Consider the following 19,966-nt stretch of genomic DNA (forward strand, 5'->3'; position numbering starts at 1 on the left):
GAGCGGGGCGGGGCGCGTCCGCATGGCGGCGGGAGCGCCGGAAGCTGCGCAGCGGCGGCGGCCGAGCGGGCAGCGGCGGCGGCCACTCGCGGCGGGGTCTGGGGCTGCGGCGGGAGCCGGGAGCGGCGGCGGCCGTAGGTGAGAGCGGGGCCGCTGAGCCCGGCGGGCCGGGAGGCGGCTGGCGCCGAGCGCGACGGGCCTGGCCTGTCCTGACCCTTCGGTGCGGCCGGGGCGGAGAGCGGGGGGGTCTCGCGGGTCCCGAAATGCCGACTGAGTATTTCATGTCAGTAGCAGTGCGGTGAAGGGTGCGGGCTCTCCGTGCCTCGCTCGTCAGGGATGCATGTGCCCGGAGAGGTACCGCGTGTGTCTCCACACATCCGCCCGTGGCACGGTTTTCTCGTGTTCAGCGATTATTCTGTGAACGCTTTTTCGTTCTGCAGTCTTTCGGTAGCATGTGGATCACTCTGGATGTGGAATAAGAACTCAGGAGGCAGTTTAACCATATGTTGATCTGAAAAAGCCGAGCACGTTTCGGTGCGGGAGGGAGGGAGGGCGGGCAGCAGCCCCGCACTGGGCCGGCCCTGCCCTGACCGCTGGTTAGGTGGCATCCACCCCCCGTGCCTCTCATTTATGTTGCCTTGGGACACAGATCGCCTGCCTTCCTGAAATCTTGCATCTCTTAGCTGCAGCTATAATAAACTGCACTAGTTTAGGCTGGGTTTTTCCCACACTCGCGTTTTTGTGTCAGAAGGACTGAATGATTTGTCAGCAAGACGTAGTTCCCATCCCTTGTCATACACCCATAAAAGCGTTTATGTAGAGGTCTCAGAGAAGTCTGACTGTAGAAGAAGCTCTTAGAACAGTGGAGTAATGATGTTGCATGCTGGTTTGTTTTGCAATGTCATCAGCTTTATTTGCTTAGTCTATGTTAGGCTATTTTCAGGAAAGGAATTTGTGTTTGCTCCCACACCATGGAGGTTTTCAGTTCTGCCCAGTACTTACAGGCTGTGCTGTAGAGAGAGAGTTGCTTTCTGACAGGAACGATGTTACTGTTGCATGTAACAAAATACATTTTGTGGCCAAAACTGCCAGTTTTTGAGGGAGGGACTGTGATTTAGATATTTGTTGTTATGACCTCAGATAAAGAAAAAAATTTAATACTCTGATTTCTTTTTGTGTAAAGAATGCAAATCTAACTAACAAGACTTTTTTTCCCTCACTTTTGTTTCTTTTAATCGTTTCAATATGCCCTCGACGAAGGAAACAAGACTTGCAAGGTGCAGAAAGGTCATTTTAAAGCCTCATTTTAGCCTTTAAACAAGGAGATGTTCTCTTCACTGTAGTGTAATCAGTGTTGTTGCCTTCTTTTTGCAGTTTGTAACTCATTCTAATTCATAAAGTACTGTTTCACAAGGTACAGCTATCCTCAAAAGCCCAGGTCCCTTTTACCATAGAATTGTGTAATGGTTTGGGCTGGAAGGAACCTTTAAAGATCATTTAGTTCAACCCCCCTGCTGTGGGCAGGGACACCTTCCACTAGACCAGGTTCTTCTAAGGTCTGTCCAACCTGACCTTGAACATTTCCAGTGATGATACATCCACAGCTTCCTTGAGCAACCTCTCCCAGTGTCTCACTATCCTGATTGTAAAGAATTTTTTCCTTTCATCCAATCTAAATCTGCCTTTTTTAATTTAGAACAACTGCACATTGTACTTTACAGATCCTAGTAAAAGCTCTCTATCTCTTTCTTATAAGCCTTTTTTAAGTAGTGAAAGGCTGCAGTAAGGTCTCCCCAGAGCCTTCTCTTCTCTGGGCTGAACAATCTCAACTCTCACAGCCTTTCTTCATAGGAGAGGCGCTCCAGTCCTGTGATGTCTTTGTCAGAGGCCCACCTCTGGACTTGTTCCAGCAGGTCCACATCATTACACAGTTCCCAGCACTTCACATGGGATCTCAGCAAAGCAGAGTGGAGGGGCAGAATCCGGATCCCACAGTCTGTGTCTCATGGCTGAAGATAGTATTGGCCCCAATATGGGCCCTTGAGGGACACCACTCGTTACTGGTTTGTGCTTGCTACATTGAGCTGTGGCTCTTTGGATGTGGCCATCCAGCCAGTTTGTTAGCCATTTAACAGTTCAAGTCCATATGTTTCCAGTCCTTCATCTTTTCCTTATTTTCTGTCTTCTGCCCTCCTAGGTCATTGAAGGCCAATTTAACTCCCTGGAATAGCAGAAAAACTTGTGCTTTACTAAGTTTTCTGCTGTTTTGTGAGTTCATTTAGCTCATGGAAAGTCTGATGAGGGTGTGAGCTGTCAGGGATCATGGAGGGGAGGGAAACAGAAAAAAGATGCCCCTATTCTGCAGCAGCAAGTTGTTAGATCAACTCATCTACTCAAGGAAGCGTAGCTACAGCATGAGGGTAATTAAGTCACATCCATAGCATATTTTTGCATTACATTTTTCCATATTCAGACTTAAAGATGGAAAGTAGCATTAATTGTTTAGAACATGACCCAGTAAGTTTGAACGTGCATTCCTGTGTACTTTCCCATCTGTAATGCGGTTGTTGCATGTGGCTGCAATGAGATGTTGCAGTGCTTGATGCAGCAGTCTTTTGCTTTGCTGCTTTTCTTGGCGATGTTGATCTGATGCCCAATTTTTGTACATTGTGCAGATATCACCAATAACTTCCTGTAATATTAGAAACTTTGAAGAGTACAAGCAGACCTCTTCATACCACTCTGTATATCTAGTACTGGCAGACCCATTTTATTTGCTTGTTGTGTTTCTTTTTGAACTAAAAGGATAAATAATTTTTAAAAAACGTTATCATCTTTGTAAGAGCAACAAAAGTCATTATTCCAGTACTGTGGTACTATTGGCTGGGTGATTATAGCTGGGGGAGGTATTGTGCATCATCTTATACATCTCAAGATTTAAGCTTTAAAAAGAACAGCGCAGAAGTAACAAACTGAACATAACCGGAAAAAACCAACTTGCTTTCCTTTTGAGAGACCTGACAGGGTTAACAGGGCCTTGCAAAGAAATAAGTATGTTTTCTAAAACCAAGGCATGCTTAAAAAGGAACAACCTGCAGGTTCTTAGTGTTATTAACCTTTTGAGTGTGTGTTGAATTTTTGCGGTGAGAAATTTCTCAGGAGTTTCTGTCATGTGATCTGTTTTTTATTTACTCTGGAGAGCTGAGACTGCATTAGACCAAGGAATTGACTAAAAGTCCCTTGAAAAGTAAAGTTATGTATTTTAGTATGATACATCCTATGATAAAGGTTGTTATCTGTACAACTTGTATAAAACAAGTCAACTTCCTGGCTAGACTAAATACATGATAACAGAGTTGAGTGGCAGTGTGGTAGTGCTGTTGCCACTATGTGAAAAGTCAGGGTGCTTGTCTTTCCTTTATACTCACGCAAGCTTTTATACCTTGAGCTAATTCATTAATTTTCACCTTGTGTGAGCCCTGGACCGTGCTGTTCCTTGTGCACCCTACCACATTACTTTGAAAGCCTAATGTGCTCTAAGACACATGGATTGATATTTTTATGTTCTTGCCTTCTATTACAACCATTAGTTTCATAAGCCAGGGAATACTCTATTTACATGCTGCAGCCTGATAATTCTGAAAAGTGCTGCTGGACACATTGAAAGTGTCATTAGGACATCATCTCATTTTGACCTACTCTTAAGTTGCCATTGAGGTCTGATTTGAAATGAGTGGTTGTGTTTTTCTACTGTGCTTTCTAAATTCATGCTCTGTTGGTTTTTAGCATTCCATGCAGTTCTGTAGGGTTTCTCATTGCCAAATATTATAAGTAGGTTTAGGTTGAACTAGTATTTATACTGGTCTCAAGAATGCCTGGAGAATTTTTTTTTTTTTGTGAGGACTTGTTGCTGTACTGTATAAAAGGATTGAAAGGACATCATGGTGTGGGAGAGAATGTTTTCCATTGAAGTATGAAAAGGCAACAGCTATGGCTGAAGGAAAGATACTACATGGCTGACTTTGCAATTCAACTTAATGTCCTCATGCATCCTGAAGAGATATATATTTATTTTAGTTGGTTTCAAGTCAACAGGAGCAGGATTTGGTCCCTGTAGTTCTTAATTCAAAGTTTTGAATTCATAGTCTGCACTAGAACAAAAAAAAGTGCTTTCAGTTTAGGAATTACTCTTCTGAATTAATTTCCACAAATTATGCAATCTGCATTGTTGTTCGTTTTTTTTTTTTTCCCAAACTTCAATCTAATTTTTCTTTAATTGTTTTATTCACTTCTTATTTTTCAGGAGTCTTTGAAAAACCCTTAGTGATCATGACACTGTTACAAGTGACATAAGTTAGCCAGTGGCTCAGAATGATGGATACCCAGAAGACTACAAATGGTTTGCAAGTGATTGGAGAAGGGACTGGTATAGGGAAATCGACACTCCACATGGTGGGGTATTTGGGAAAAGTCAGTTGAAACTTGTTTTACATATGTGCAAAGTTCATATTTTTCTCTGTTTTGAGAGATTTCTAATTGGTCTTAATTTAACAAAAAAAAAAACCCAAAATTATTTTCCACGGAAATCTATAAAAATGGCGAAAGATTATTTTAAGTAAATACGTGCCTATGTGTTTTTACTGGCACTATTTTTACAACTGTTTGCATTCCTATGAAAATTGATGTGTCTTTCAAAGATCTGAGCTTGTGTTCCCTGGCAATAAGGGTCCTATGGTTCAGTTCAAGTAGAATAAAATGTGCATAATTGTGTTGTTAAAGACACCTTATTTGAATATTTAAATAAAAACATAAATTTATTTAAAACATGCTACCATACAAATATATTAAAAATAATAAAAAAGAAACCAATGTAGTTTGCTTTTTTATATTGTATTATATCTAGAAGTTGAACAATGATTGTGTATCTTGATAAGTATGTCTTACCTTGGGATAATGTATGAAACACATAAATTTATGTTGCTTTATCTTTCTTGGTTTGTTTTTATTTTAGAACTGTAATCCTGTGGAAACACCTGCACATGAGTATTGTCCAGTCTGCGAAGAGAAGGGTCAGATCCAAGGTTTACGGACTTACCGCCTTAATTTTCAGGAGTCCATTTTTCTTTGTGAAAATCCTCAGGTATTACACTAATAAAGAGTTTTACTTGGCCCTGCAGAGGCCTTTACCTTCAGGAATTACACCTCTCTAAGTCCATGATTTTGTTGGTGGTAAGCAGACTGTTGAAATAGGACCCCTCTGAGTGTATGCTGCAGGGTATTTGCTTGCATATAGGGAAAAACAGAACTAACCTGTGTATATGCGGTGTTTAAGCACAGGTAGCTACCCTAAAGGATTAAAGAGAGTAAATTAAAGTGAAATAAAGGAGAGTTCTTCTTATATAACAAGGGACCACAAGTGGTACTAAATAAATTTTTGTACAAGTCAGAGTAGAAGGTGAATATTTGATGATCCATGTAACCAGTGCATGACTCTAGCAGATGTGAGTCTCCCATTTTTCCTTCTTTAAGTCTGGGTAATGCAAATAGATTTATAATTGTAATTACAATGTCTTGCCTTCCTTCCCCCCCCCCCCTTTTTTTTTTTAAATTTTAACCCTAACTGGATTTCTGTGCTGCTTAATATTTGAGTTGTGATTTTGCTGCCTCTCCCTTCACTGCTCCATGTATGTGGGGAGGGTATAGCAATCCCAAACAGACTGGTGTCCTTAAATTAGTAGAAACTAGACTAGATAGGGGTCTCAGAGTTGCTTTTCCCATTCTTTCCTGCTTTTAACTAATTATAGTATAGTTCTGGAGACTGGTAAATGGAGATTTGTCTATATTCTGGTTGCTACCTGGTCATTGAGCTAGCCTGAAAGATACCCTGCAAGTTTGGGCACCAGTAGTCTCCTAGGCATGAGATAATAATGTCCAATCTGTATCCTAAAGGAATGGATTTAGCAGAATAAAGCAAGAGGACTCTCCTTAGCACAACTATGTTGTTTGCAGAGGTTGGAAGAGCTTACTGGAAAAGTAGTGTTGAATTATCACTACTGATATATTTATTTCACAGTTGGTTCTAAGACAGTAGTGTCTTGTAACACCCTTCCTCCTGTCATACACATGTTGAATATATGTATTGATTTAATTAAAATATCAGTTTACAGAAGTCCCTAAGGCCAGGTTGGATGGGGGTCTAAGCATCCTGGTCTAGTGGAAGGTGTCCCTGCCCATGGCTGGTCTGTAAGGTCCTTTTCAAACCAAGCTATTTTATGATACTATGATTCAACGTTCCATTTTGAAAGCATTTTTTGTACTTTCTTTAGTTCTTGTTCACCTGAAATTTCTTTGAAGATTTCACTGTAACCTTCTTTCTTTCCTTTAGTGTATCTACCCACTTGGTTATAAACCATTAAACAGCATAATTACATCTACTGGTTCAGAAAATCATCAAGTTCCATCTACTCATAAGAAAAGGAAATTGGGTGAAACCAGTGACTTTTCTGCTGTCAAAGCAGATCCAAAAAAAGCAAGAGCTAACAATGTGCTCAGTGTTGAGCCCACCATTAATGCAGACTCTGTTGTGAAATGCTACCAGAATAGTTTGTGTATTCTCAAGGCAAGCCTACATGATGTATTACAAAATGACCAGCAAAACCCTGGCAACCATGTGGGGTCCTGCATGCCGAAGGTGGATTTCGAAACAGCCACCAAGACCAACAACTACCAAGAAAGTCCACCAAAGACTTCTAGTCCCAAAACACAACTGTTGCCAAATTCTGAACTTTTATCAACAGCATCTGAAATTTCACTTGAAGAGGATAAAGGTTCCACTAATGACAGAGATTTGTGTCTTCAGTGGAGAAACATACATAATCTTTGTTGGTTAGATTGTATTTTGTCAGCACTGGTACACTTAGAAACATTAAAATTTGCTCTAGCAGAAGAATATAACAATGGAAAATGTTTACTCCAGAAACTCTTAACAAAATATAATGAAGCATCTGTTCTTCTGAATACCTGTAAAAGGAGCAAAGTGAGAGGTGAGTAAACATAGCTGCTGTTTTCTCATAGTCAGACTGATCTGCTACAAATACGTGGAATTTAGTACAGCACGCTTATAAATGCCTCCATTGTATCTCAAGATCACAAAAGATAAAACTATTACCATGAATTTGCAGAATAGTGTGCTTTATCTAGCAAAATCCTGGTAACATCCAAAGTTGTTTTTCTTGGGGCAAACATGCTGTCTTTGAACACCAAGCATCTCTTGAATTTTTTTGGTCACAACCAACATAAAGATTTTATGAATTATTTATTTAGTTCACCCTTGCTTTGTTTCCTTCCCCTGTGTTGCCTAACATTTTGGGATACTGTTCTAATCTTAATCTTCAGAATAATTTCTGTTGTGTTTTATATCCTTGTGTAAATGGGAGTTGCCTTGTCACATCAAAAATAGTAAAGCTGGTGATGCCTTCGGTTTTAACTTTTACATTTTTCAAATTCTGTACTGCTTGGTGTGTGACTCTGAAGTTTCTTGTAGCCTGTTAATTTCTGCTCTCTCATGCTAGGCAGACATAACAAAGCCTCTCCGGCCCTGCTTTCCAAGGACACCAAGACTGTCCTAGACTCAAAAGTATAAACCAAAGAGCTGCTATGGGGGGGTAAGCTGCAGGGAAAACTGAAGCTTTAATTGGAGAATTAACCCTGCTATGCAAATGAACCAAACCTATAACACAGTGAAGAACTCATGACCTGGGGTCCATCTTGGGGTCCATTTTAAGAATAGCTTCAGGCTCCCCAGGGGGTACCTTTGAAGGCCTTTCAAATAAATACCTACTTTATTCCCTTGCTCCTGTCTAGTCTCTGTTTCTGGGAGGCCTCTTAAGGCATCACTGGGAACATACATTCTTTTCTGGCTCCAGCTGTGCTCATTGAAGGAATGCTTCCCCTGAGGTTTGGAAGCTGCTGTAGATGACAGCACTTCCTAACCTGTTTTAGTCAGAAGTAGTCAAACACATTAACCTGGATCATATGGTCTGGAAAGGGTTAGTGAGTACTCAGTAGCCCTTAACAGGGGATTAACAGGTCAGCTCAGCTTAACAGGTTGGAGGACTGTAGCCTCCAAGCTCAGGGCTGTGATGGGCAGCTGGGGGAAATCTTCGAGGCAGCACAGCTGCACTCAGAGGAGGACATGTCACTGTATTCTACTGGTGTGGCCTTTAGTCATTTTCTGTTCTGTGAATTCTGTTTAAGACTCTTAAACTAAGATCATGGGGTTTTTGTTTCTCTTGAACTGGACCACTGGTGTCATAAGTCTAAACTTCTATGACATCATCTGTTACAGAAGTAATAAAGCTTTCTGGTTAGCCAGTACCTCTCATGAATTTCAATGGACATTCTGTTGGACTCTATGTGTTTGAATATAGACCACAGTCACAGAACAGGTAACTTGAAGAATGTCCTATCTTTCCTGGGAAAAATAATGTGTATCAAAAGTGGTTTAGTCCATGTTATAAAGTGGGGAGAAAACTCCAAAATATTCTGAACTAGTTCATGTACTGTGCTTGCCAGAAAGTCAGGCTGCTTGAGTTTAGGTGTTCAGCTGTTACTGGGAAGCTCTCTGCTAGAAGCTGTCTGAGGTGTTTTTCTCTGCTGGGCAGTGTTTGCAAAAGAGCTCTGATGAGCAGTAACCCTTAAATAGGAATGTTAAGTGTTGGTATACAGTGTTGTTTGAAAGAACTTAAACCTTTCCATTTCAATTGCTGCAAAACAAATCGGTTTATTTGGGTAACAGTAGAAAGGGAACTGGATGAAGAGTGTTGTTGTGGAGAATAGGTGTAGAATTTATTCTGCTCCTCTGTGTGATTTTACAGTGTTTTTTGCATACAGCTGTTTTTAAAAACAAAAGCAATTTACCTGCAAGAAGCTTGGGTAACAGTAGAAAGGGAACTGGATGAAGAGTGTTGTTGTGGAGAATAGGTGTAGAATTTATTCTGCTCCTCTGTGTGATTTTACAGTGTTTTTTGCATACAGCTGTTTTTAAAAACAAAAGCAATTTACCTGCAAGAAGCTTGGGTAACAGTAGAAAGGGAACTGGATGAATAGTGTTGTTGTGGAGAATAGGTGTAGAATTTATTCTGCTCCTCTGTGTGATTTTACAGTGTTTTTTGCATACAGCTGTTTTTAAAAACAAAAGCAATTTACCTGCAAGAAGCTTCTTTTTTTTCTGTACACAGAGTTTATATGTTATAAACGGTTTCAACAGCTAGTCTAAATATTTCCTTTAACTTCTGCAGGTTATGATCATGATTGTGTACTAGAAATTATGTTCTTGCTTGTACTTAAAGAATGTGCTTGTGTTGAAACAACATGCAGAATGAAAATACATACTCATATATAAAGTAAAAAATGTTTTTCAATTTAAAATTACTATTTTAAAGGCTCACTTAGGAAATTGGTATTTAATCTGAAACAATACTTTTAAATCTTTTATTATTTGAATTGTATAGCATTAGAAAGCATGTAAGCGAATTTTTGTGCTTTTGATCTTAGTGTTTAGGTTTTAAAGTTTTCTTTTAATCTCTGAATCTGCAGGATTTCTAATGTGTGGTCTCACTATACTTAAAAATTGTTACTATGTAGCTGTTGGTGCATGCTCTTAGTTGTAATTTAAGTCATATCAAGTAGATTTTAGTCAGCAGACTGCAGTAAAATGTGAGTAACTTGTGTAAATTCTTCTCTAATTTTCAAATCAATTAATACCAAGAATTGGCTGTTCTAGCAACAAGTCTTAGGCAAGTATGGGTCAATATGAAAAGCACTGGTTTGCAGAGAGGGAGTGCATGCTAGGGGTACATGTGTGTGAAAGGGTGTGGGGGCTGTTACACATGACTACGTGAAGACATATGTATTTTTTTCTTTAGATGTTCTTCCGAAAGCAGAATCTCTTCTCAATGAAATCAGAAACATAATGTTTACACAACTTCAGCCTCAGCCTAGGTGTGAATTGGGTAAGTAATTAGTGCAGCATCTCAGTAATTACTGTCAGGAGACCCTAGATGTAAAGCCTTTTATGTCATACATAAAAGTATGTGTATATGTATGCATACAAGAAAGTTTGGAAATACATTTGTTTCTTTTGGTGACTTGCACATACTTTACAGTATGATTGGCTGGTTTGTCCTTTGCCCATTTTGACTTTTTAGAGAGCAGGTAGTCTTTGTAATTTTGCTATAGTCATGAAATTGTCACTGATAACAACCTAATAACATGGATCAGTTCCTTTGGTGTGAGAATTAGAAATAGAGCCTTGAAATAATAACTGAAATTTAAATCATAGTAATAAGCTTGTCTTCTTCCTTTTTGAGTTACTGAAAGGTGATTTCAAATATTTAATGACCATTTTTTTTGCCCCATCTTTGAAGGTAACATGGAGAATCCAGTGTTTGCACTTCCGCTACTCTTACAACTGGATCAACCAGCTGAGAAACTATTCTTGCATTCATTTTCATGGAAGTTTGAATGTGTATGTTGTGGCCACAAATACCAGGACCGGTGAGATTTTTATATAAGTAGCTTCTATATAGCTGTTCCACCTTACCTTTTGAAGTCTGTATATGATGGTTGGTTTTCTTCAGATTTCCAGGGTTTATACAGTTTAGGCTTGTTGTTGAAGTTTTACGTGATCTGCTTTTTCAGTTGCAAATAGTTTACTGCTATTCCATGTCTTAAGAAACTACGTTATCAATGAATTAAGAAAGAAACAATAAGTAATAGTGTGTGTCTCTGGCCACACTCACTCTGATATTTTGCTGAGAATATACAAATTGTTGTGGTTCTAAAGAATATATGCCTAGTACACTTCTGCTATTGAGGAATACCTGGAATATTCATTTGGGTTACAAAGAATCAGAGATTCTCTAACATAGTTTATCTATTTTAAAATAGTATTACAGGGGAGTAATTTCTTGAGAATTGAGTTCTGTGTAGCTGCAGGTACAAGCTAGTAATTTAGGCTCCTTTTAGTCAGAAGGAAAAGAGAGACACCTTCAGAAGACAGCTAATTTTATTTGAAAAACATCTGTTTCTTTCCACTATCTTAGGTTTATATAATAAAATTCTAGATCCCCAAGTGAAATGAGATTAATGCTATCTGTTACTCTTGAAAGTTAATATGTAGCCCTGGTTAATAGGATGTCTTGAAAAGCCTTTGTTACCTTCTGTGCTTTTTTAATAGTTGAAAAATGTCGTTTCAGTTGAATATAGAGGAAGTCCTTTCTGTGGCTAATGAATGAATAAACTATGTTACTTCACTTTAATATCCCATACATTGTATTTTCATACAATGTAACTTCTCTGTAATTTCTGCTATGAGTGTACTGGTTTTTAAAAACAAAGCCTTGTATAACATGGATTCCCAGGTAATTTGTTGCTGCTTTCTCCTCGAGATTCTGTATTAGCTAGTAAATTATGCAGATCCTGGTACAAACTCTGTTGTATGTTGGAAAGGAAACAGAGATAACATTAAGAGGGAGAAAAAGCAAATAATGTGAAACTGAAGGCCGCAGGGCTGCTGAGAACAAATTGTGACTGATACTGTTTGGCAGAACTGAATTCAGGGCTAACTTGGATGTGATGCTGTCACAGTGAATTCCACACAAATGGCATGAACATGAATAGAATTTGGGGTTTGCCATAATGTTTTTATAACTTTTATTCTCCTGGTAAAGTATGTATATTTATTGTTTTCTGATCACCACCTCAGCTTACTCCTTTTGTGTGTGTGTGTGTGTGTGTGTCCAGATTGAAGAAAACACTAACAACGTTCACAAATATAATTGCTGATTGGCATCCACTTAACGCTATTCATATTGGACCATGTAATAACTGTGGTGATACATCTCAAAGACAGCAGATGATCTTGGAAAAGTAAGTTCGATTATGTGAACTCAAAAGTAACATACATAAAGTTCTGAGACTTCATTTATTGAACCTATGACTTTTGAAAACAAACTATTACTCTGTTTGCAGAGATTCTAAACCTTAAACTCTGATCAATACTCATTATTAAACATTTCAGATCATTCTTAAAAGCTGAAATGGCAAATAGTGTTTACTAAACATGAAACAGAGCAGTGTTTAACATGCTGACCAGCACATGTGTTTGAATTAGGTCATAAATACTTAACTATCAAGTAGTAAATACAGACAACTGATATCCAGTGTCAGCCTTTTCACAGCCCCTGCTGTGGATGAAAGTTGTTTGATCATCTGTTTACTTATCTGACTTGGGAACGATGTCCCTTGCTACTGTGTTTATGGCACAGGGGTGTTTTTTTTCAACTTTTCCCCACTCCCCGAATCCCTTACTTGGTGGTCTTTTTTTTCCCCTATCTATAATGAAATGGAATGTCCAGTTGGGGTATTCTTTTCCCTTTGCACTTACTGTGCAATTTGAAGAGTCCTCTGAGAAAGTAGAATAGTAAGGGCAGAACCACATACTCTTAGAGATGCCTTACTTTTTCATGAGGAACTTTTGCCACTGTGTTATTGTAATAAACTGGTTCTTTTCTGTTTCTTTGTCAGAGTACCCTCAATATTAATGTTCCATTTTGTGGAAGGCTTGCCACATAACAACCTGGAGAAATACTCGTTTCAGTTTGAGGAGGACACCTACCAAATAACATCTATTGTTCAATACCAGACAGATAAGAAGCACTTCATAAGCTGGTCTTTGAATCCTGATGGTAAGAATCACAGAACGGGTCAGGTTGGAAGGGACCACAGGGGGTCATCTGGTCCAACTTGCCTGCTCAAGCAGGGCCATCCCAGAGCACATGGCACAGGATGGCATCCAGAATATTTCCCGTGAGGGAAATTCTGCAGCCTCTCTGGGCAGCCTGTTCCAGTACACAGTCACTGCACAGTAAAGAAGTTCTTGTTCATGTTCAGGTGCAACTTCCTGTGCATCAGTTTCTGCCCATTGCCTCTTGTCCTATTGCTCAGCACCACCAAAAAGAGCCTGGTCCGTCCTCTGACACCTCCCGTCAGATGCTTGCAGACACTGATGAGGTCCCCTCTCAGTTGCCTTTTCTCAAGGCTGAACAGGCCTAGCTCTCTCAGCCTTTCCTCATAAAAGAGAGAGATAAGATAAAGTTTATGGTTCTTATCTACCATAATATTTCATGAGTCTACATGAAATACTGTTTTATGGGTTACTGCAATAGTCTCAACCGTTGATATATAATAACAAAGATTTCTTTTGTCTGCATTCTAAACTTCATATTAAAATGTTGTGAATAATTGGGGGAACTTGTTTCTCATGGTGAAGGTTTTGGCTTGGTTTAACTGATTTGTTCAGCAGTGTGCTGTCCTGCAGTGGATTCACTGGAAAAAGTAATTTAGCTATAGAGTTTTTCCCTTCATAACTTCGTAAAAGTTAAAAAAGCAGTCTGACTATGACTGTGGAGCAAATAGTGTTTATTTTTAAACCAGTGATTCATCCATTCTTGGCTGGAAGCGAGGTAACCTATGGTACTATGAGCAATTAATGAAGTTATTTTTTGTTTCTGAACTTTATGGCACCTCAGGGGTGGGAGGAACAAATCCATGTTAGAAACATTACTAATAGTAAGGTGCTTGTACCATTTGAAAGATCCATAATCAGAGAAGGTGAAAAGGTGATATTTTGATATTCATGCCTCTGTGGAGAGAATGGAGTGCAGTTTTATGAAGTGTTGTGACAGTATGAAAATTGTCTAAGTCACACTGCCAGAGACAAAAAAGAAATGGGAAGAGGAAGCAGCTGGGAAATGCCTAGTTAAGAACCTCCTATGTGTCGTATATATACTGTTTTCAAATTCTTAAAGCTGTAAAATATTCTTTCATGATCTGTGAACAGTTTGAAGGTGATGAGACAAGAGTATTAAAATGAGCAGTTTCTTTTTGGCTACTGTGCTTCCCACCCAGGCAGTGAAAACGTCTACAGAGAAACTTGAGAGGTGGTTCTTACCTCAGACCTGTGAGGGTATTTTCAGACAAGATGTGTCAGCCGATAAAACCCTCAGCTAGCTTTGTTTTATGGTTGACCTACTCTGACCTGTAATAATATTGCTGCAAGTTCTTCTTGTGTTTGATCTTTTTACAGTGGAAGTCTCCCAGTTTTCTCTGGAGGAAAAAACCCTCCATCTTCTGCTTGTCAGGGGAATGGGTTAATAAAAATACTTGACAAGTGTGAGGATAGTGACTTAAATTTTAAAAGTCTCTGAGTCTCTGCACTGATTGCTATTTTTCAGGAACTTGGCTTGAATGTGATGATTTAAAGGGTCCATATTGCAAGAGACATAAAAGATTTGAAGTTCCTCCTTCAGAGATTCATATTGTTATCTGGGAAAAGAAAGCATCCCATGTGCCAGAAGAACTGAATTCACAGTTCCAAAGTAAAAATAGTGAAGATTTTCCTCTTAATAATGTGCAGTCAAATTCCACAGTGTTGCACTGTGGTTTTGATAACACTGTAGGCAAAACACCTGCAGAACACCGCAAAGAGGATTCTGTGAGGACTCTGGAGAAGAAACAGCAGCGAGTAGCTGAGGATGAAAGTATTGTTCATCATGGTTTAGAAAATCTGGGAGATGATGATCTTATTACACTGATGCTTGAAGAAGTTCTAATTGACTCGGAAGATAAATTGCTGCTGAACGGACAGATGGTGGGAAATAACCTTGTTGATGGATGGGGCACACCGCAACAGCAGGAACCAGCTTTTTCACTTAGCACTCCATATCCAGGAGAGTTTGCTGGAACTAGTCTAGCTATGCACAATAAATCCATGTTGTATGAAAATTCCAGTATTTGCTTACCTCTAGAAGAGTTGAACCCAGTAAATATTACTCCTCCTGTGCCCAAAAAACATGACCCTGATTCATCTGACTCATCGCCTTCTCGAACAAATGACAGAACTAATTTAGCTAACAGAGAACATGGATTGAATTCAGAACTACTGCTAAACAAAAAGTTGCTAGCAGTAGAAAATAATATACAAAAATCACCTGATTTGAAAGATGCAAGCAAAACTGTAGTTAATTCTCAAGTTGGCAGTCCTTCTGGTGCCAATAATTCGGTTCAGCCTTCACACAAAGACAAAAAAGGAGGATTTGTAGGAAGCTGGGTAAAAAAATTATTGAACAAGAATACTTCTTTTATGCCTTCAAGTGCCTCAGCTCTCAAGAATGAGAGAAGTTGCAAAACTCCCTCAGTGCAAAAAGCAAGTGAAGTACGGCTGCCAATTAAGGGCGCAAGTAACTTTGGTGGATTTCAAAGCAGAAGTACAAAGAAAACAGTTGAGACGCTGAAGTTACTAGCTCCTCAGAGTAATAATACTCATCCTTTACCAAATTTCAAAGGATTTTCTCAAAGCACTTGTCTTCCAACAGCAAATCATATCGCTATTGCAGGTCCAACATGGAATAAGTTGGGAAGTACGCTGGGTACCTCAGGTAAAGTGACTCAGTTCCCTTCACCTGGCTATAACTCTGGGAAGGCAGAAGAGTCAGAGAGTGACAAAACAAAAAAACTTCGCCTAAAATTGTTAAAAAAACTTAATGCTAAAAAGAAGAAATTGGCTTCACTGGATAGATTAGCAGTGGAACAGATGAAAGAGGAAAAACCTGTGAGTGGAGACATAAGCACCCCATTGCAAACTGAATCTCAAAATGACAGTGAGTTATTGCAGAGCTTTTTAAGGGAGCTGCAGTATCAGATTGATGTCACAGGTAATGAATCTAAATTTAATGCAAAGCCTGTGCCAGGGTGCACTGACCATAATAACACTGATGAAATACTGGCGGAATTACTGTCCCCTACTTCAGCTGTCGCTTCCTTGAAGACTGCAAAGAGCGAAGATGAGTGTATGTACATGGAAATGGTGGACAGCTGCATGGCAGCAACCGTGTCCGATGAGAACACCAGTGCGCCGCAGGCAGCAGTGACAAGTGAGGACCACAATTACTACAGTCCTGTAAAGGATACTAATATGGAGCTTGATGTAATAAACAAACACAGTGTGAAAAAACTTCCTTTTGAAAGTCCTACAAGAGATGATATCCTCGAAGACCTGTTCTCCATTTCAGCACCAAGCTCAATGGCAGGTGACATAGATTTACCTCATTTTGATGAAACTCTGTTTGAAACTTGATAAATACTCAGTTTCTTGGGTTTAAGTATTTTTTCAGTATTATGTATATTTTGAACAAAGCACTACTAAATTATATTATATAACTTGTTTAATTGCACACTGGCTGTACTTGAACAATTTACATTTGAGGTATTTTTTTTCTTAACATTTTATTGTAACAAGCAAATCAGGGTTTAATTAATTTTATTTTTCTGAGAAGCAGTTATTTTAGCTGTCAGATACGATGATGATTCTTAATTAAAAGCTCCTATGAGTCTTAATTTTGCTGCTTTTAATATGAAAAACATCCATACTCTAGTGAGTTTGAGAAATAATTAAGTTCTGTAATCTTGATGATGTAATGGTGTAAGAAATACTGTTTATGTAGTAGTGATTTATTTTATGGGATCACTCAACTCCTGAAGTTATTTTGTCCAACATTTAAAAAAAAATTTTTGGGTACCTTCTGTAATTAGGGAATTTTGCATCCTCTGATAAGAAGATCATTTGTAACATTATAAACTTGAGGCTGGCATTCTGTTAGGTTGCTGTTCAACTCCTTACAGAATTACTATTCTACAAGCTCCTGTTGATGTATACACCCCTTGGATCCAAAAGAATGATGGAGACACGGTAGAAAATGTCCTATTTAAAGTTACAGCATGTACTGAGTCTTCATCCTGGGCAACTGTGAATATAACTCGGCAGAATATTCTTCTGAGCCAGGTTATTTTTTTAAAGTAGAATTAGTAAGATTCAGTCCGGAGTTTGCATCACTATCAGATGTACCTTGCAGATGAGCTGCAAAATAATTTAATGAAAGAAAGGTTTCTAAGAATTAATTTAACTGTTAAGTTAATGCCTATTACTGTTGTCACTGAGTTTTTCATGACTCAAGCAGCGCACCCCCATCCGTATGTAAGATGCCAAGGAGAGACAAGGTCAGTAGGAAGAAAGTAATGGAAAAATGTGGCAAGACAGCAGTGAGTAAGCAGAGGGATTCACACCTTGATGTTTCAGGATTTGTATAGCTTTCATTTTGCTAGATTGGGAGTCTTTTTTAAATGCATAGACACAAAGCTGAGGGTATTATATGCCAGGTTAGATTAGCTGTACATTTTTCTTGTTCTTGGAAATAAGGATTTTATCAGCAAGTCTTTATACCAGGCATTTTTAGAGGCGTTCTGCATTTTTTCATCGTTTTAGATCCCAAGTTCAAAACATTAAATGCTCAGTCTTATTTTTCCAGTACATGCAGTTGAACATAATGCTATTACAAGGCGTGGCTACAGATTTTAATGGTTGTGGATTGTTTGAACTAGGTTTAAAAAGTGTTTGAAAAACTATCACTGGCCCTGAACTCACAGTGTCAACTTATTTCTGCTGCAGTTGGGTACATTGTTACCAAACTGGTACTTCAGGCAGTGAGTAGTTTCATTCTTGAAATGTAAGTTTTTGTGAAGAACTTGAGCTGGTTTTTTGTTTCAAATACTGTAATTGGTAATGTTACAATAGAAAACAAATGAATGGATTCTGGATGTTAAGGGCTGGCATACTGCTGGTGAAATGTTTGCCCGTTTGTGAATTCCCTAATTAAAACAAAAAAAAAAGCTGACCACAATGAGAGTTTGACTTATCCATGAATGGGTTGCAGTGACCTGCAGCTGTGACATGGGAGCTCCTTCACCACTGGCTTGGGACACAACACAGACCCAGGGGGTGAGTAAAGCAGCAAGCCCAGGGTTGGTGATGCAGAATGCACAAGGCAACAGGAGGAAGAGACCCTGCTCTAGAAGATGAGGAGGTCCTGATGGTGAGGTTTATAGTGGGGTTCATAGCAGAGGAGGGAGGTTGTGGGTGCACACCTGCTGTGCAGATACGCCTAGACAGAAGGAGGGACCTCTGGTCACCACTGGCACTCCCTCCACAAACTGAAGTTGGGAGTCCTTGGTCAGCAGCTGCGTGGGATTCAGTGTGGATCCAGGTATATATAGAATCTAAGAGCAAACAAATAGCACTTGAGAGTAAAGTAGGTATGAAAATAAATCTGTTGGTGCTGCATGTTCCTGGCTGCCTTTTTTTTCTGAAACAGAAAACTAAAGATGATGCAGTATGGATTTGTTTGTTTCCATAAATGTTTTACTGCCTCCGATCCTGTGCAAGTGGGAATTCAGCTGAGGTTGAATAAAAACCTCATGACTAAAGAAACTGGTTGAAATTTGAAACATTACTGGATGTTTTGTATTAAGACTAGTTTTAAAATGCAGCTTATTATTTGCCATAAAGAGAGCACAAAGTATTGTAGTAGTTTTCTGTCATTGGAAGTACACCAGGTGGGCATATAGCAAGTACAGGTAGTGATCAGAAGCTGGCACTGTATTATGGAGGTTTTATCAGTGTTCTAGTATAAATTTCCCAAAGTCTAATGGCTTCAAGCACTGCCATCTTCACCACTAAACCATATCCCCAAATACCAGATCTACGTATTTTGAACACTTCCAGGGATGGTGACTCCACCACTTCCCTGGGCAGTCTCTTCCAGTAGCTAACCACCCTTTCAGAGAGGAGATTTTTTCCTAACACCCAATCTAATCTCCCATGGTAGAACTTGAGACCATTTCCTCTCATCCTGTTCCTTACTACCTAGGTAAAAAGGCCTGCCCCCACCTGGCTACACCATTTTTTCAAGTAGTTGTAGAGAGCAATAAGCTCTCTGAGCCTCCTTTTCTCCAGGCTAAACAACCCCAGCTCCCTCAGTTGCTGCTCATCAGACTTGTGTTCTGGACTTTTCCCCAGCTCCATTGCCCTTCTCTGGACACGCTCCAGCACCTCCATGTCCTTGTAGTGAGGGGCCCAGAACTGAACACCGGATTTGAGGTGTGGCCTTACCAGTGCCAAAGACAGGGGACCGTCACTGCCCTGGTCCTGCTGGCCACACCATTGCCAATACGGGCCAGGATGCCAATGGCCTTCTTGGCCCCCTGCGCGCAGCTGGATCACGTTCAGCTGCCATTGACCAGCACTCCCAGGTCCTTTTCTGCCGGGCAGCTTTCCAGACACTGCCCCCAGTCTGTAGTACTGCATGAGGTTGTTGTGACCCAAGAGCAGGACCCAGCACTCAGCCTTGTTGCACCTCACAAAATTGGCCTCAGCCCTTCAGTCCAGCCTTTCCAGATCCCTCTGCAGAGCCTTGTTAGTCTGTGTCTTGTGATTTGGGAAAGGCATAATTGTGGCACTCAGAGTTTGGAATCAGCTCTGCAGATACAGCACTGTGATTCAGATCTTACTACTTGATGATATATTCAAACACCTCTTAGAGTAAAGGGTGAAAAAAAGGGCTGCCTTCTTGCATCCTGCCTACAATAAACCAACACATCTGCAAAGAAGTTGCCTGGATGGATTTCTAGCTGCATACCTGCTAGAGCACTGCTCTAGAAATCTACTGTGGTGCTGATTACAAATCTGATTTTGATCTTAATGTTTTTAATGGCTGGCTATTGCCATTTATTCTTCTATCACTGTTTTTGCTTTAAATAATTATTCTCTTCCTGACAATATATCAGGGAGAGCCATTGTGTCTTGTCTGTGTTCCTTTTGCAAAGCTAAACAGCTGCTCTTGATGTGAGCCCCTTCATGCTCAGAGCAAGGCACGTTACCTTTTGAGCAGCTTATGCTCGAAAGTGTATGCTGTGCTTTATTTAAAGTCCACCAGGATTCAGCCTCGGAGTGGAAGAACTTCCAGTCCAAGTAAAGATCTAAGACAGTGTGCAGACAGAGCAAGAGAGAAGA

The 19,966-nt window shown here is 39.7% G+C and overlaps 1 protein-coding gene across 3 annotated transcripts; it reads left to right on the plus strand.

Annotated features, from left to right (window-relative positions):
• Positions 1 to 98: 98 nt before the first annotated feature.
• On the plus strand, positions 99 to 17,798 carry USPL1 (ubiquitin specific peptidase like 1). Of its 3 annotated transcripts, XM_032099532.1 has the most exons (9): positions 99 to 138; positions 4,304 to 4,470; positions 5,012 to 5,140; positions 6,386 to 7,043; positions 9,927 to 10,013; positions 10,428 to 10,557; positions 11,806 to 11,931; positions 12,589 to 12,749; positions 14,298 to 17,798. In XM_032099532.1, the coding sequence occupies exons 2-9, from the start codon at positions 4,372 to 4,374 to the stop codon at positions 16,196 to 16,198; spliced, it is 3,291 nt and encodes a 1,096-aa protein (XP_031955423.1). In that variant the 5' UTR covers positions 99 to 138; positions 4,304 to 4,371; the 3' UTR covers positions 16,199 to 17,798. The 3 variants fall into 3 exon arrangements, with proteins under 3 accessions (XP_031955423.1, XP_031955422.1, XP_031955424.1); XM_032099531.1 differs by lacking the exon at positions 99 to 138 and having other exon boundaries at positions 177 to 4,470; XM_032099533.1 differs by lacking the exon at positions 99 to 138 and having other exon boundaries at positions 4,330 to 4,399.
• Positions 17,799 to 19,966: the final 2,168 nt, after the last annotated feature.

This window comes from Corvus moneduloides, chromosome 2 (genome assembly GCF_009650955.1).
Source record: "Corvus moneduloides isolate bCorMon1 chromosome 2, bCorMon1.pri, whole genome shotgun sequence".
Classification (NCBI taxonomy): domain Eukaryota; kingdom Metazoa; phylum Chordata; class Aves; order Passeriformes; family Corvidae; genus Corvus; species Corvus moneduloides.

Bases quoted from the DNA above. Each gene is read 5' to 3' on its own strand.
- USPL1 (XM_032099532.1), top strand. From the start codon at position 4,372: ATGATGGATACCCAGAAGACTACAAATGGTTTGCAAGTGATTGGAGAA. The intron at 11,932-12,588 runs GTAAGTTCGATT...TTTCTTTGTCAG, and splicing joins CAGCAGATGATCTTGGAAAA to AGTACCCTCAATATTAATGT. The intron at 12,750-14,297 runs GTAAGAATCACA...GCTATTTTTCAG, and splicing joins CTGGTCTTTGAATCCTGATG to GAACTTGGCTTGAATGTGAT.